The 16648-nt window shown below is 39.6% G+C and overlaps 1 protein-coding gene and 1 long non-coding RNA gene across 8 annotated transcripts in view; both read right to left on the bottom strand.

Moving 5' to 3' along the window:
- Positions 1 to 1584: 1584 nt before the first annotated feature.
- LOC125141516 lies at positions 1585 to 4058 on the bottom strand. Its single transcript, XR_007140916.1, has 2 exons — positions 3786 to 4058; positions 1585 to 3240 (listed from the first exon to the last, which is right to left on the bottom strand). It is a non-coding gene; the product is annotated as an uncharacterized LOC125141516 (long non-coding RNA).
- Positions 4059 to 6023: 1965 nt separating this feature from the next.
- tbc1d4 (TBC1 domain family, member 4) overlaps positions 6024 to 16648 on the bottom strand; it is a 28138-nt gene continuing 17513 nt past the window's right edge. For 3 of the 7 annotated variants that reach the window (XM_047814786.1, XM_047814790.1, XM_047814793.1), the window contains 10 exons: positions 16107 to 16258; positions 15114 to 15320; positions 14346 to 14348; positions 13555 to 13716; positions 13239 to 13397; positions 12329 to 12573; positions 11662 to 11821; positions 11340 to 11509; positions 10812 to 10988; positions 6024 to 9110 (listed from right to left, as the gene is read on the bottom strand). In XM_047814786.1, coding sequence (XP_047670742.1) covers positions 8901 to 9110; positions 10812 to 10988; positions 11340 to 11509; positions 11662 to 11821; positions 12329 to 12573; positions 13239 to 13397; positions 13555 to 13716; positions 14346 to 14348; positions 15114 to 15320; positions 16107 to 16258 — 1645 coding nt within the window. In that variant the 3' untranslated portion in view covers positions 6024 to 8900. The remainder of the gene's footprint in view (positions 9111 to 10811; positions 10989 to 11339; positions 11510 to 11661; positions 11822 to 12328; positions 12574 to 13238; positions 13398 to 13554; positions 13717 to 14345; positions 14349 to 15113; positions 15321 to 16106; positions 16259 to 16648) is intronic. The other 4 variants (XM_047814787.1, XM_047814791.1, XM_027166012.2 and 1 more) reach the window with 3 other exon arrangements.

Raw genomic sequence — 16648 nt, 5'->3', positions numbered from 1 at the left:
TATATATATATATATATATATATATATATATATATATTACTAGCCTATCACAAAGTATTTGTTCAGTCACTATGCTTATTTGTCCATGTCCAATATTAGTTTCTTACCTGAGCAGTACCTCTCAGTGAACAGCTCTCCTGCCCCACTTATAAATAGCTCTGGCTTGCACTGGCCCACTCTTCTGATAGAGGAATCAGTTGTATAGTGAGATGAGATGAGAGAGGAAGAGAGAATGAAAGAATGGGCCCCTAGCCAGATGCCTGAAACCTGAGGGAGCACAAGCACCATTGCTTTCCCCTATAATCAGCATAGCTCTCTCTCTCTCTCTCTCTCTCTCTCTCTCTCTCTCTCTCTCTCTCTCTCTCTCTCATTTCAGCAACTCCATTTGTTCTATCCAGAGAGGGCATTCATTCATTCATTTCACTCTTTCCTACTGCATCTAGTCACCTCAGACAACTGCAGCTAGGAGAGGAGGCACTTTTCTGTGCTTGTACGTAAATCAACAACAGTGATGTTGGGGGCTGGGATGTGTGGGTTTTTTGTTTGAGTGAGGGCGTAGGCTGTTTGTTTCTAGTTAAGAGGGTGTGATGGCCGTGGTCTAGGATGGAAGAGGGTTGTGAAATAATCTGAGGGTGTGTCCACAGCCAAAGCAGTGAGTGTGTGTGTTATGTGTACACACCCTTGTAACAAGTAGCAGAGTACATGCTGAACACTGTTAGAGTGAGTTTGGAAAACAGACCCACTCCTCCCAAAATAAAGTTCACTGAAGACATGCGGCATGGGAGATGAGCAACAGTCCATCGGTGATGCCACAGGCGCCACTGCAAGGAATGAGGCAGAACAACAAATATTTGCCAGCAGCCTCCACCCCCCATCCTCCCAAAGGCCCATAGGGGGGCCTCTTCCATCAACGTGTGTTTGCGCTGCTTGTGTAGTATACTCACTCCCATCACACGATTTTCATTAAATTGCACAGTGTTCATCTCACACATCAGAGCACCACAGAATCATCCTGTTCCCTCTCCATCCACTGCAACTCAATAGCCAAGAAGTAGCACCACTGGCTATAGGAAGACCACCTCACACTCATAAACTTTTCCCACTGATATCCCAACTAAATCCCAGGAACTAGGTCCCTCTTTCCTTCGAGGTCAGAAAGGAAGTCCTAAAATTGGCCTCCTCTGCTTTTTAATCTGTAAAAAATTACTTTGGTTTTCCAACATGGCCAAGAGAATGTTTTTTAAAGGGGAGTAGCCAGAACTTTGGCTTTGATGGTGTATATTGACCAAGTCTCTTTTGCCAAGGGACCTTACCTCAGCTGGAAAAGTAGGATTTGATCACATGATATCATAATGTCGTAAAAGAGATATTGTGTCTAGGAAGCTTAATCATCAGCAGTTTGAGTATACACCCAATTTTTTTTATTTAATCTATATTCTTTTTTTCATTTCAAAATGTGCTTTCATTGTCAAGACTTCCTCCATTATTGACTTGATCAATGATGGTTCTTGTGAGTAATATGTAGATTTTTGTTATTTAAACTCTTGAGAAAAGAAGGATTATGTATGTTACATGTGCTGTGTATATGTGCACTTACTAGTTTTTGCCAAGTTATTAACTGAAGCTATAACAATTGTTCAAAACAGGTTTCAAAACAGCATTTTGTTTTTATATAAAATACAGTATGCACACCTAGAGTGGTCTATCCTTTTCTTATTCTAAACCCCTTGACATCGAGATATTATTAAACAATTAGATATAAACTGAATATTTGCAGAGCACGGTTTCTGAGGATAAGGTGAAGAGTGGCCAACTAGTGAGTAATGGGGATGCCCTACTAACCTTAGACCAAGATGTGCTTTGTCGTGGCCCCCAAAAGGGAAGCAGTTTAATTTAGTGCTGTATCAGGTAAAGCCAGTGATTTTTCTAGCAAAGCTGTAGGAATCCGGTCTTGTGGGAATAGTGCCGGGCTTGCCAGGCAGTTGGGGGATGTGAGAAGAAGTATAGCTTGCAAATGGCCTCCAGGCAGAAGAAGAGCCTTGACAGGTACACCAACGCAAGCGCTGATTGCATTCAAAATCTGCCTCTGGCCGCAAACCATATCAAGGAAGATCTCTTGTTTGTGTGTCTTCCGTGTCCATCCAATTTCCCTAGTGTCAACTGTGACACAGTGAAACGGACTGTTATTGTTAAACAGGTTAGACATCTTGAATGTTATTTGCCTTTTTTCTTGGCTCTTGGCTTGCTTATTGGCTTGGCTTGGATTGTTGTTTTTTGAATAGTACCTAAAAACAAACCTCTAAAATGTAACTCACTGTAGGCCACAATACATAATTTATATACATTGCCAGCGTTTAGTACATGAACTATCGATGGAGAAAGAGCTGAAGGCATTTGTAGGGAAACCAGGATGGGGTATGGAGGTCATGAAGCCCCTCTGGGATGTATCTGCACTTAACTAGTTGCCCTAGACAGACGATGCACACAAGAGTCCCATGAATGCCAGTTCCCGCCAGTCTGTGTCTCATACCTGCACTTTATATCCTGAGAATAGAAAGCTTTTATTCTGTTAAAAATGCAGATCATTCAGTACCATACACTAGTAAAACAAATAGATCTAGAACTCATTCTTAACCCTATCCCTCTTGAATAACTCTAAAAGATCCTATCTAGAACAATTCAAGGTGTTTCCCTGTCTCAGATGGTTGTTCTACTGTAGGATTGAGGATGTTTAATTGAACCCTTTGTTCAGTGAAGAGGGAATGTTGCTGTTGTGGGTCATGGTATCATGGGGGACATGCTATTGCAGTTACAATGATGATTAGTAGCAGAAGAAAATTTCAGTGATCTCAAACATGAGAGATATATTTCCCTATATTTAAATGACTTTAATCAGAAATTCAATGTAGAAATAATGTTATACAACGTATTTGCAATAGCTTACCCAAATTTGCCTCACAACTCAATGGTTGGGGGTTTGATTCCTGGCTCCATTCTGTGTGTGGTGTTTGCGTGTTCCACCTGTGCTTCAGAGGATTTCTCCCCCAAGAGGCATAGATTGTTAGGGTGATTGGAATCTCTAAATTGTACATAATATGTGAAAGCGTGTGTGAGTGTTGACGTGCAATGTGATAAACTGACACCAAGTCCAGGGTGTACCCCAGCAATGACACCATATCCAGGGTGTTCCCCAGCTCGTGCCCCGCGTCCGCTGAGGCAGACACCTGGTTTAATGTGACTCTGTGTAGTATAAGCAGTAAAGAAATGGATGGATGGATATTAGCTTAGAAGCTGTTTGAGTGTATAGATGACGAGGTAAAAGTAATTGAAAGCTGCTACATCAGTCTTTTTGGGTAGAAAATAATTCCTACTGGTGCATGCAGCCAAGCAGCATTATGGGTAATATAGGAAACCCTTAGTCAAACGACCATTAAAGCCATTAAAGGTGGATATTTAAAAAAAAAAAACCTCTGAGAAAACTCTTGCTATACATTGTTTGATCCTTATATTTTATGTCCCAAAAAAAAGAGCAGTTCTATTCTTGATGCAGAGTTCTACTTTTCATATAGAAAATCTCGTGTTTTCTTAAACGTAAGTCAATATTACAATCAAGCCTTTATGCTCTGTGAAAGAGTCTCGTTTAGGTCTCACAACACTATACTTTATCTTCAAGACACCACTGTAGTGTGCTGCTGAGGGTATGTCTTTCTTTTTATCCCCCACCTTTCTTGCTTGCTACATTAGATACCAGTCTACTCTGCCACAAGCCATGCAGTGTGAATTACCTTATAAGGCAGGAGGAAAACTTCTCTCTCCTCCTCAGACACCAAACAGCCTCCCCAACACAGGCTGCTAGTTTCCAACTCTACTCTCACAACCATGACCTTGATCTGGCTCTGCCCACAGACACAGACTTAATGCTGGGAGAAACTTGGCCCAAGACTACACCTGGGATTAGGAATCGTAGGGGTAACGTTGTAAACAAAAACATAAAGACTAGACCTTGCGTAAAGTGGAAATAACTATACGTGTTTCTGCACCATTCCTACCGAGGTTCACTGTGAACAATAACATGAGTCACCCTGAATGTTCCTTATAAACAGGAAAAACAAAAAACCTAATCTAAATCAAAAGCACAGGTGTCTGCTGTTATGCAATCAGCCATGTATAATTGGAGGTAATGCTATTTCCTCCCTTTCAAAGATTTCTTTGTAAAGAAATCTCGTTTCTTACAAGGTTGTGTTCCCAAGCACTCGTCTGACCTTTGACACCAGCCCCCATGCTGTATATCTTTATGGTAGGGAGTGCAGACATGGTACAAAATAAACAGCAGTGATAAGGCTGTGAGGAGGAAGTGCTGTGTACCGTAATCCTTTGCTACTTTGCAGCATCCGTCCAGGCATTTCCCCTCCACAGGGAGCGCCGTCGCTCAGGAATATGCATGGAATGTGATCTTTTGTTTGGAGTAAGATATTTGTTATGATGTTGGACCATAAGTGCCATTTTGAAAAAAATTGTACAACCCTATATTAAGAATTCTGAAGAAGAAAAGCAGACTATATAAAGGGTTAAGCAGCGCAGGGTCTTGATATCTCATAGACAGACTAAAGGCTCACACTACTTACACATGAACAGCGGATTCTGAACTTAAATTCTGGTGGCACAGAACACCACCAAATTATGCTTATGCAGAGAATAGTCTAGTGAATTTTTAGAGTAACTGTGTGTTAAAATGTATCTCATTTCAACAATGATCAAGTTAATATCATTAAGAGGATTGAAAGCTAACAGCATCTGATAAACCCGCAAACAAAGACCCATAAGAACCCAGACATATGGTCATTGGAAAAGAAGATTTCTCAGGGTATTGCAGATGCTTAGACATGATCCACTCCATAATCCCCATTTCCTTTCTCAAATCTTTCAGTAGAAATACAGTCATAATAGACATGCTTTGATATAACCCATGTTTTTTTTAAACATTCAGTCTGTAACTGTCCTGTCCTTTGCTCCTCCCCCAAGCAAGTGGCAGGTGATTCCTTCACCGGTGGGCCTCAATTTGTGCTTTTTGCAGTTTCCATGTTTCACCACTAGGTGCAATAACACAGAAATGTGAGCAAATCAATGAACTATTGGCTTACACATGTCCAATAACAACATATTTTTTTAATTGTGTGGTCCCATAAAATAGATAATTGGTTTTTCAATAGAATTTCAAATATGTACAGTTAAACTTTGAGCTGTTGCTGACTGTCAGGGGAAACCAATGCTTTTAAAAGACAAATAATTTGCGTCTGAATGTTTTTATTTTTTATTTTTGCAATGTCCCTGAGCATTTTAGTCTGAATTCCAAAGGACAGAAAATGTGAAAAACCAAGTGGCTGAATGATGGTATTATTATTTTTTTCCCCAATGTCCCTCAGCCAAGTTGGATTTTAAAACACATTCAGAACATTTCAGTTTGGAGAATGTTTCAGTGAAAATCTTTATTATATTTATAAAATAGGCTCTGTGAAGGCATAAGCAGCTCAGTTCATGTTGCATATAACTAAAATAATGAATTTTGATAGAAAAACTAACATCCTTTGAATATGAGATTCAGGTTATATTTAAATGTATTTACTTATTACAAAAATGTACAATCAAAGCTTAATCACTGCCACATAAAGTATTCAGGCTTTTGTCCTGTTTTGGCTGTAGTCCCACCAATGTCTTCAGTCTACAGTAAAGCTGAAGTTATTCTGAATCTGAGGTGATATATTGATTGTTGAAAAGTTTCACATTAAACTGATTTCCATTCTCTTTATTGGATATTAGCACCAGTACTGCAATGGAACAACATATTGGGACAGCATTTCTTCACCCTGAGTATCTTTTTAACAAATTGTACATCAATGCACAACTATTCCACCCATGCACAAATAATTTCCTATTCTTTACCATTATATAAAATATGCATTTTGGAAAAAAATAAATCAGCAATGTGTCCACAGATTCAATATAAAAGAGTCAAAAACTTGATGTATAAAAAGCCAGAATGTTTTAATAAGGCATGGGCTCTTGATTAACATACAACCAAGTGGACCGGAGTCCACAGATTGAAATTTTTTTTTCATTAGTCAATTGTATTTACAGAGCAACAATCATTAAACACAGTGAGCAAATCATTACCCTCCAAACATGAAAAAAAAAATCAAAATGTAACCATAGTGTCGGGTTTAATTAAGAAAAACGATTGCATTCTGGCATATTTGAAACACAACAGAAAACAGAAGGTGTCTTGTGCACCTTCTGATCTTTTTAACATAAGAATTATGTTGACTTTTCCTGCAAACACTTTGAGTGCCTTGGAATTTTGCATCTCTCACTTCTTAAGTGCAGAAAAGTGTAAACATGCAAAAAAAAACCCTACACAGCAGTTGTGTACCCCACCCAAAACAGTGTTGTTTGGCGTGTCTAATGCAAGCACTGCTTGTGTGTACTGTTGAGAGTCAAACCTTTGATTAATTAACAACTAACGTTTTGGAAAATGTGCATCATTTGAAAAAACCCAAATACCATAAGACACTTCTGAATACAAAAAGGGTCACAGTAACAAAGATGCAACAAGATGCTTCTGTACTGGAATAAGATTTCCCCAATTTCTTCAAATGCTGATAAGCAAATGATCTTTCTTGCTGCATGTCTCTAGATGTTTTATCACCATGGTGAAGTCTGTGCCAAAGCAGATTTTATGAACTGACCTGAGTGCTTATATACACATGGAGCGGATGTCACACCAGCATAAGAAGCAATTTTTTGTTCCAAGCTTCCGAACAATAAAACCGAGCTGCTTTTTGGCCTTTAGCCGCACACAATTATCAGACCAATATAACCCACTTAACACCTACAGTGTCTGTCTGTATATGACGCAGAAATAAAACACTGTCAAAATGTCACTGCTGGCCTCGCACACCACTTTAAGACCAACCGAAAAACATATGAAAAAAAATAATAATAAAAAATAAAAAAAATCGTGAGATGTGAAGATCCTGAGATCCTGAAAACCTAAGACAGCGATGCATTGATAAACAACATGATAAAGACAAGAAAGCAAATAAAATAAAACTGCTATCAGAACATCAAATCATCAGTAAACCCCCTACTGAATTTCAGCTTACTGGAAACAAGAGTAGGAGTAAGTCATCCTTTGAGAGGTGACCAGAAGGAAAAAAAAAAAGTTTTCAAAAAGTAGAGTGTAGTATCTGGCACACAGCCTGGATCGCTTCTGCTTATTGTTCTGCAACTGAGAATAGATGACTGAGTCTGTATTAGGCGCTAAAGTGAACAGAGTCATGATCACTTTTTTCCCTTTTATTTTCTTGCACAGGTTCTCTGCATATAAGCGTATTAATAAAAAATACCTGCACACTGCTTCGGCCAGCAACTGCAGAAATTTACCAGCTCAAATTCCAGCAGGATTCGATGCATCGCTCTCGAGATTTAATTAACATCATATTCATTACTGTTAAAATGTTATGAAATTGTAATCATGGAGCTCTTCTTAAAGCTACCCATCTTTCATAGGGAATGAGAAGCATTACACATATCGATTCATACTATGTGAAATAGCAGCTCTTTACTGACGGAGGATCATTTCCTGTAACAGTCTCTATATTGATTCACTTCTTTAACAGAAGAAATATTTCTTTACTACTCAGGTGCAGATTTTGTATATTTCTGCAATAGTTATTGCATTTCATTAAAAATCATACGTAATACATTCATAACGCTTCATTAATTAGCTACGTTTCATGGAAGGCTTTCAAGAAACTAGTCAAGAGCACCGAGAAGGAAAACCATCCCGTACGTACAGATGATGTTTCAGGTGACGTCTGCACAGATTCTATGCACCTTTTCACAAATTAGTTTGTAATGAATATCAACATAAAGGTTGTTTAGGGGGGGAATGTTACTGGTGGGTTATTAAGGATTTTCAGGGGGTTGTTTTTTCTTTTTTTCAGAATTTTCACACCTGGATATTACACTTTTAGATATTAAATACCCTGTGCAAACAAAGATTTCGCTGTGTAGCTTGCATAACTCATGAACCTATGTTGCAGCATTGTGGTAGACAGTGTGGTAGGCGCTTCCGGTCTTCAGCAAGTCTGATTTGCCTTGAAGCACATTCAGTAACTGATGAAGTGCCAGAAAGGTGTAGGAGTTTGGAGAGTAGGTTAAAACTGGATGGTGCTGCAAAGTTAGAGGAAATTCAGAGAGAGTTTCATTTCCTGCTTGAACTTTGGGTTTAGCTCTTTGAGCAGAGTGTCGATCCGATAAGCTAAATATTTTGGTTTTTGCCGCTCGGTTACGTCACTGCCGCTTTTGTTGGGTTCCTCCGGGAAAAGTTCTCTGGTGAGCTTAAAGTCACACTGCCTTCCATTCTCACAGATGTCTCCACTGACATCAAGGCAGCGATCCTCCTTACACAGACATGAGTCACACTGCACATTGAGGGGGAAAAAGGCTACATTCATCTTCTTTTCAAGTGTTTTCAACATATCTGATACTGAAGTAAATTTTCTGTTCTATGCAGCAGCCATGATCCCTAAACCTGAAGTGATTTTTTTTTATTCAATGGAGTAAAGCAAGGTTAACAGGTCTTTTGGGGCACTTTTTGTCTGTGCAGAGAAAGTGGATGCTACAAGCGATGATGCTTTTTGCAGAAAGCTAAACGTTTTGTACACTCCCTCCCCAAAATCAACCCATTGATCTTGATCAGTTTGAGATGTGCCTAAAGTTCACCAGTTATGCTAAGGAGAATTTCCATGGGAAAGTTCCACAATTCTCCACCATGCCTGGTTGTAATCTGATGTTTTCTATGTTCGTGAGGGAAACGCTTGCTAACTCGGGATTATTTGTTATTTGGTTTTGCTGTTGCTGCTCATCTTCAGCTGGGTCATCTCCACGTCAGCTGCGTCTGTAGGGAGGCTGCTGCGCATGCGCTCAATTGTCTTCTGGTAGTTGGCCTTCTCCTGCTCCAGTGAGCGGATCATGTGCTTCATCTGGCTCTCACGTTTCAGAAAGCTCTCTACGCTGTTCTCCAGACTCTGGATTTTCACCCGTGCTGCCTGTCCCACACACACACACAAAGATATCTTAGGTACTGTATGTTTACTGAGGTACCTTAATGTGCATTATTGCAGTATCCATCAAAAGGACAATGTGAGCGACTTTCCTGATGCCCATTAGCAACCACAGGGAGGACAGCATGAAATATCAAGATAAATGATGTCTGGGTAAAGAATGATTACCGGTACTGAGATTATCCGTCAGCTTTTCTTTCATAAGATATAAATCAAGCCCCACTCTGCTAATGGACACAGGTAGTTCTATTACAGTCTATTACAAATCCTATTACTTTTAATAGAAAGGTGATCATTACTATTACATTCCGTTACAAATTCTCACCAGTCGGTCTTTGAGTTCTTTGAAATTCCTGGTCGTAGTATGAAATCCTTGTAGTGCACATCTCCAGGTGCTACTCTAAACTTAGCCATGACAATTGCACAAAAATAGACTACTCTATTTGCGAGTGAACGTATATCTGCAAGTGTTCTCAAAAGTCTAGTTTAAGAGGAGAGTCTCTGGCAGATGCTTTGGCACAGATGTTTAGAATTGTATTACTTATTATTGTCGTTTCAGTACTCAGCGAGAAACAATACTATGCTGCCACCTATTGGCATTTATCAAACACAACCATAGGCTCTCAGTTAAACCACTGTATTTACACGTCTCCACTTTTTTAAATTTTATATATGGTATTTCTGGAAGCAGCATAACCATGCAGATAGTTGAAACATCAACCATCAGAATGGGGGAAAAGTGTCTATGTGACTAACAGTGGCATGGTTGATTTCAGAAACTGCTGATCTTCTGGGATTTTCACACACAACAGTCTCTAGAGTTTAGAGAGAATAGTGTGAAAAATACATCTATATATATTTTGAGAGACGGTTCTGTGGGTGGAAACACCTTGTTGGCAAAAGTGATCGAAAGAAAAATGACAGATCGGTTGAAGCTGCCATGAAATCTATAGTGACTCAAATAATCACTCTTTACGACCAGGGTGTACAGAAAAGCACCTCATCGTGCATACCACCTCCAAACTTGAGGCGGATGAGCTACAAAAGCAATGATCACATCAGGTTCTAGGCTCCTGTCCGTCAAGAGCAGGAATGGGATGAAAGCATGGGCACAGGTCCACACTGACTATACAGTAGAAAATAAAGAAAAGATTTCTCCAAACTTTGCGAGTCTCTGCTCATTTAGCCCTCGGATAAGTAATGTGGTCTTGTTGTAGCTTATGTAGCTCAAGGTTCAAGGTGTTGTGTATGTTAAGATGCTTTTCTGCTCACCACAGTTGTAAAAAGTGATTAGTTGAGTTAATATACAGCTCAGACCAGAGTCTGGCCATTCTCCTCCTAGCTCTTTTATCAACAGGACCCTTTACTTTCAGGAGTTTTTTTAAATATATATATTCTGTGTAAACTCCAGAGGCTGCTGCTATGTATAAAATAAATCACCTAAACAACCATGCCTTGAACACCGAAATCACATTTTCCCTATTTCCCTAACATGACTGCATGTTTTTTGTATTGTGCTGCTGCCACATGATTGGCTGATTAGATAACTGTATAAATGAGCAGGTTTACTGGTGCTTCTGATAAAATGGATGGAAAGCATATATCCCAAAACATATTGCCATATACAATTCTAAAAAGTCTAGTAAAAAAAAAAAAATCATTAGCCAAACATCAAACAATCCAAACCTGCAGTTTCTCCAGCAGATCCATATTTTGCTTCTTGAGCTGAATGTTGATCTTCTCCAGTCTGTCTAGCCTGTCTGACTCCTCTGAAAGCGGAGCAGCATCCACCATCTCGTCCTGTAGGACGTGATACTCCACCTCATAGGCATGCAGTTGCTTGGAAATGTCCATCTCTATAGCCTGCCAAACAACAGTGCACTCCAGCTCTAACAACAACCGACAGAACTAACATGTGGAAATTCAAAAGTGTTACAAAACAAACTAAACCGCATCTGCTGTAGAAGTAAGCTAAAACATGATAGAGATTACGGTTGGTTCCTGTTATCAGCTTAGGCGTGACTAACGTGGGCAGTAAAAATAGGAAATGCCAGTGAATAACTGTTAAATGACCTGTGTTTAGTTCTCTATTTGTTCTGCAAAAAGTCACATGATACTGTATTGCCTATGTGACTAAACTGCATGTAGACAGGGTGTGGTGTTGACTTCACTCTCCGACTAAAATGCACAGAGAAAAGTGATTTTGCTTTCTACCTCGCTGATTGTCTCTTCCATCTGGTTCTGTGTGAGGGCGGGTATGGTGGTCTTAAGGTAGTCTACGATGCTCTCAAAACTGTCACACTCCAGGATCTCTCCCTCGTGGCTGCTCAGCAAACATAGGGCCACCTTAAAAATCACCTCTGTGCCCTGGACAAATAGCAGGTCTGCCAAACACCACGCACATATATTCAGACATACATTTACATTCCAAATGTACAGACAGAAAATGGGTAAGTGTCTGTAAAGAGAACTAGCAGCCTAATCTCCATGACCCAAAAAAGCACCACGAACATAGCAGCTGAGAATGGACTCATACCGAAGATGCGGGAGACAAAGCCGAGGGGAAACTGAGAGGCGAAGAGTGTGAGGAACCACGGGGCGGCATACAGGCTAGGGCTGATTTCGTGCTCCTCCAGGTGTGAATACAGACCACGGTGATAGTCATGCAGCAGCCTGGACAACTGGTACATCTGAATCTACATGGACACAGTAAGGTGACCTCTTATCAGGAAGAGAATCTAACAGCTGGTCGTGGCTGCTGAAGCTTTCTCTACTTTAAAGGATTAAACATTAGCACAGCTGATGATGAATAACTAGAGAGCAGGTTTGGCAGTTGGGTCGAATGTACAAGCGTTTGAAATGCCAAGAACACGTGGCTGAGAAGGAGGTTCGAATGAATGAATTACACAGATACAATTATTTCTGAGGAACTTTATATAGAACATCATTATATCGCATCAACAACATATAGCACTTACCAAAGTGCTCATATTATTTCTGCATTTTATACATCTGTAGTTCCATTCAGATCAATCAGTAACTCATTTGCTGTGCTGTTGTTTCCAATCTAGTCTGCAAAAAAAAAAACCCTGTCCTGCTGCATTCCTTCCTTAATCACATGTCAAACACACTAGGGCCTATATAAGTAAATAAAAAAAGGGGGTGTGGCATTAAAGAGTAAAAAAAAAGCTCACTACTCTCACCTGAAGGGAGATCATGTCTGGTCGGTACTGGCGTCGAATCCCCAGGTCGTACATTAGAAACTTGAGCGTGTCAAAAGCCTGCTCCTCGCTCATGTGCAGCAACAGCACTCCAGCCACAAAGCTGATGCCCTGGCAGTAGCCCACTTCCGTGTCCAGTAGAGAATAAGCCTTCAGCAGGTTATAGAGAGAAAGCTGGCCTGCGCCCAGCTGTGCACTGAAGTACTGGTGTGCAGGGAATGTGCGACCTTCAGGACAGAGGAGAATAACCAGGTCACTGCAAAGGAAAGCCAAACTGGACAAGCCAGACATTTCTTTAGACTTCATTAAACAGAGAAATCTAGATTCATATTCCACCTTAGGGAAAGTGTGCTGCCTACGAAGTGTGGGAAACTACCAGTAGCTTATCAGTCTAACTGCATATCTAATTCATACATTGTTTAAAGAAATATTTGATAAAATGTAAGTAAATTTTTTTTTAAAAAATCATTAATTTTTTTAATCGACTGTTTTAGTGACATAATTCTGACCATTTGTCTATGGTCATAATTGTGTAATGCAGTGTTAGAAACCGTATAAAGTCTCTTTGAGGTACTGAACAAAAAGGTACTGAAGTGTGTGATGATTTATACTACAAGCTTTAATTACACGTAAGCTATATTAGGCTCAGGATCCAGTGCAAAACAAAAGAAGCAAACGGGTCAGTAGCTGATCGACAGCATTTAAAGTACAGATGAATTGCTACGTGATACGTTTCTTATGTGAACTCCAATGACCATCAATTTAATTTTATATTCAGAATCTAATTTTATCCACAATACAGTAAGTGTTGGACTTTTTATCAACATTCAACAGATATAACTGCAATAAGTGGAATCAGTAAGACTAGCATATCGGTCACAAGGTACAGTACCCAGGTCCACCAGGATGGCATGCTGCTGTGTGGTGAGCTGCTTGAGCAGATCCTGGTAGGATATTTCCGGAGGCTGCTGCCGCTGAGGTAAACGATGTCGCAGGCGATACTGCTGAGAGAGAAGCAGCCACACCTCACCTCGTCGACTCTTTGGGACACCTTATCACACACACACACACACAATTATAGATTATTAACAGATGTATTTCTGTTGAACCATTCAGCAACGCTCCTAATGGTGATGGATAATAATATTATAGATAGTAAAACACCAGCTTCTGTAGGGTAATGTAAGCAGGGAGAATGCTGTTGTTACCCTGACAGAGAGCAGTGTGGATCTCATCTTTGTCCCACTGGACTTTGGTCCTGCAAGGCACGTTCAGCTTTCTCTCCCACAGAGCCTGCACCTCTGTAGGACACTCACCCACCTCCTGGTAGTCCAGCTTCATCTTACGGATGTGTAGTTCATCCCGGCTGGCTAAATATGATGCGTACACATGAACACACACATACAAAAAATAATAATAATAATAATCAGCCAAATTTCACAGTGAAGCTGAATAAAATTAGACTTTTTCATTTTTTTTTTTTTTTTTTTTTTAAATTAGCCAGTCAGATCAGAAGGCTAAAAAACAGGTACAGCATTAAGCCGGTTATCTTCTGTCACTGTAAGAACAGAACAGTTAGACATGCCACAGCAATTAATGAACCCCTTGTGCTCTTGCTCTGGCATGAGCATTCCTACTTCCAAAATTAGCAGGAGAACATGGCACTTTTATGCAGCTACTGCAACTCGAACAGCATCTACAAAACAATGTAATTAAAAATGCAGTAAGCTTCTACGTTAAAAAAATAAATAAATAAATAAAAAAATAAAAAAATAAAAAAACTCTGTCCAACAAGACACTGACGATGAGACAAGCAAATGACTAAAAAAAGCATTCTTCTATTTGGTAAACTCGCATTCAGTTCTTGCAGTTAGTTCATGTGCTTAGGATGCATTGCAGTCTGTCTCGTCTCTGTTTGTGAGTGGATATGTTGGCATGCCACTGGTTAAAGCAGCTGCAGACTGTTCATATAGAACCAAGCCTTTCCTCTCTTTCTTACCTTCTGCTCAAAACAAGCATTTTTCAGTTTCTGCCGTCCTCGAAATCGGCGTCTCGGTCACACAAACGCATGACGTACGAAGCATAGAGGAGAGGGGAATGGAAGACAGTGTGGCTGACACTTGAGAAGAAATATTACTGTGACCTTTTGTAGCCAATAGAGGGCAATGTTTTACAAATGAGAGAAATTAATTATTTTCAAGTCATACCTAAATAAAGATTTAGCCTGCAACACATAATCCATGACTGTCAGGACACTTTTAATGGTAACATATTAAGTCGTGTTCTATGCAAAGTCTCTATGCAAATGGTATAATGCAGGGGAGAGGTCAATGAGAATGCTTTCCTAGAGATATGTAAACTTAACCCAAGCTTTCCAGGCTAAATATATCTTTGTGGCAGAATCTCAAACAGATGCAACAGCATTCATGCCAACAGGAGAAAGCCAAACAACTTACTGAGAGTAACTGGGCCCCTGTTATGTTGCACCCCATGAGGAGAAACAGACACTGTAGTGATAACAGCATATATACCAAGCCACAAATAAACATGTAGATGATGTAATTGTGTCCATGTGGCACGTACGGAGTATAATTTATATATGTATATATATATATTTTTTTATATATATATATATATTTTTATATATATATATTTTTTTTTTTTTTTTTTTTACACACACACACACACACACACACACACACACACACACACACACACACACACACACACACACACACGTGTGTAAAGGTGCAGATGGAACACTAACCCTCCAAGCGCTGGTTCTCCTTCTCCATGCGGAGAAGGAGAATCTGTTGGTGGATGGCCTTTTTCCACAGAGCTTTATAATCAGCAGAGGTGCGTCGTGCGTTATCTCCTCTCAGGCTCTGGGTGGGGGAGAGCAACCCGGATAGGGAGTTCTGCTCCTGTTGTAAGGCACGTGGAGAAAGCGGCAGCAGCTCACTTCCATCCATATCTATGAAAAAGACAACCATGATACACACACACACAGTATAGTTTAGATAAACTACTTTAGTTTACTTTAGGATACTTTAGTGCGTGCTTTCTATCTATAATATCTGTGCATTTACTACTGTACATGCTCCCCCTTACTAAGGAAAGAACTGTTCTTACATCTTTGCTCTATGTTTTTTCATCCAAGTTCTTATGATGTCTATGCAGCTGCATATTTGCTACTAGACATCTTTTTTTAGGCAAAGATTTTGTGGTAAGTTTTGTGGTTCTGGTGATGCTCAGATACTAAAACAAAACCTTCAGACCAGACAAATAAACCTTTGATCATATTGCCCCAGTTTTGGAAAGTCTCTGTCTGTCTAATTACTGAATTTATGTTACACTGTCATTTGGTTTAACTGTTTATTGATGGGAGTTCAGCAACTCATGAGCAAACATTCTGAAGTAAAAAGGTATTTTTGTTATTCTTTTTCAAGTACTAAATACTGTGTGGATTTTTTTTGTCCAGAAACATTTTCCAGACAATACAAATGGGGTAGATAGAAATTGACATAAAATATATAATTGTATTGCTTTATGGCTGGTCTAATAATGTAGTGTGGCTACATTCCAGTCATCGAGGAGGTGTACAGTTAGTTTAAGCTGATACACACAATTTAAGCAGTTACACAGAAGGAAAAATTCAACTAGGTAATAATAAAGCACAAGTAGCTGCATGTGTTGGCTGTTAACAATACGTTTGGGAGAAATGTTGTGTCTATACACGTGTTTGTGTATGTTTACACACCATCCATGTGCATAGAGGCTGAGGATTTGTTCATTGGTGAAGCCACCCTCAGGAAAATCTTCTGACGCCAAGACACTCTGCGTGGAGTCAGTGGAGTCACCGAGTCAGTGCTGCAGCCTGAAAGCCTCCTGTTTCTGTCCTCTCCATTACTACTACCAAACACACACACACACACACACACTTTGAGAACACGCTACCTAATGTCATTAAAGTGGAAATCTTGATGAAGAAAAAGCATTTTACACTTTGCTACTTTGCCAAATATTGAATTTTGAAATGACTCCATGAATATGATTCATCATCATCATTCTAGTTCAAAGTAAGAAACACATTTTTTATTTGAAATACTCACTAAAGCACTAATTGCTTTTCCCTCAGTTTTACAGCACAGAAAAGAATAAGACAGTGAGTTGACCTTAGTAGAAAAATGTAATGTTAACAGTAAACATGAACCCAAAAGTCATGCATTATGGGAATGATGGAAAAAAGGACGCTCTCTCTCTCTCTATGTTTTAGCGAAATATTTTGTATTAGAAAGTAAT

Source organism: Tachysurus fulvidraco, chromosome 6 (assembly GCF_022655615.1).
Source record: "Tachysurus fulvidraco isolate hzauxx_2018 chromosome 6, HZAU_PFXX_2.0, whole genome shotgun sequence".
Lineage (NCBI taxonomy): Eukaryota > Metazoa > Chordata > Actinopteri > Siluriformes > Bagridae > Tachysurus > Tachysurus fulvidraco.
The sequence above is the reverse complement of the archived record's forward strand: the minus strand, read 5'-3'. Positions and strand labels throughout refer to the sequence as shown.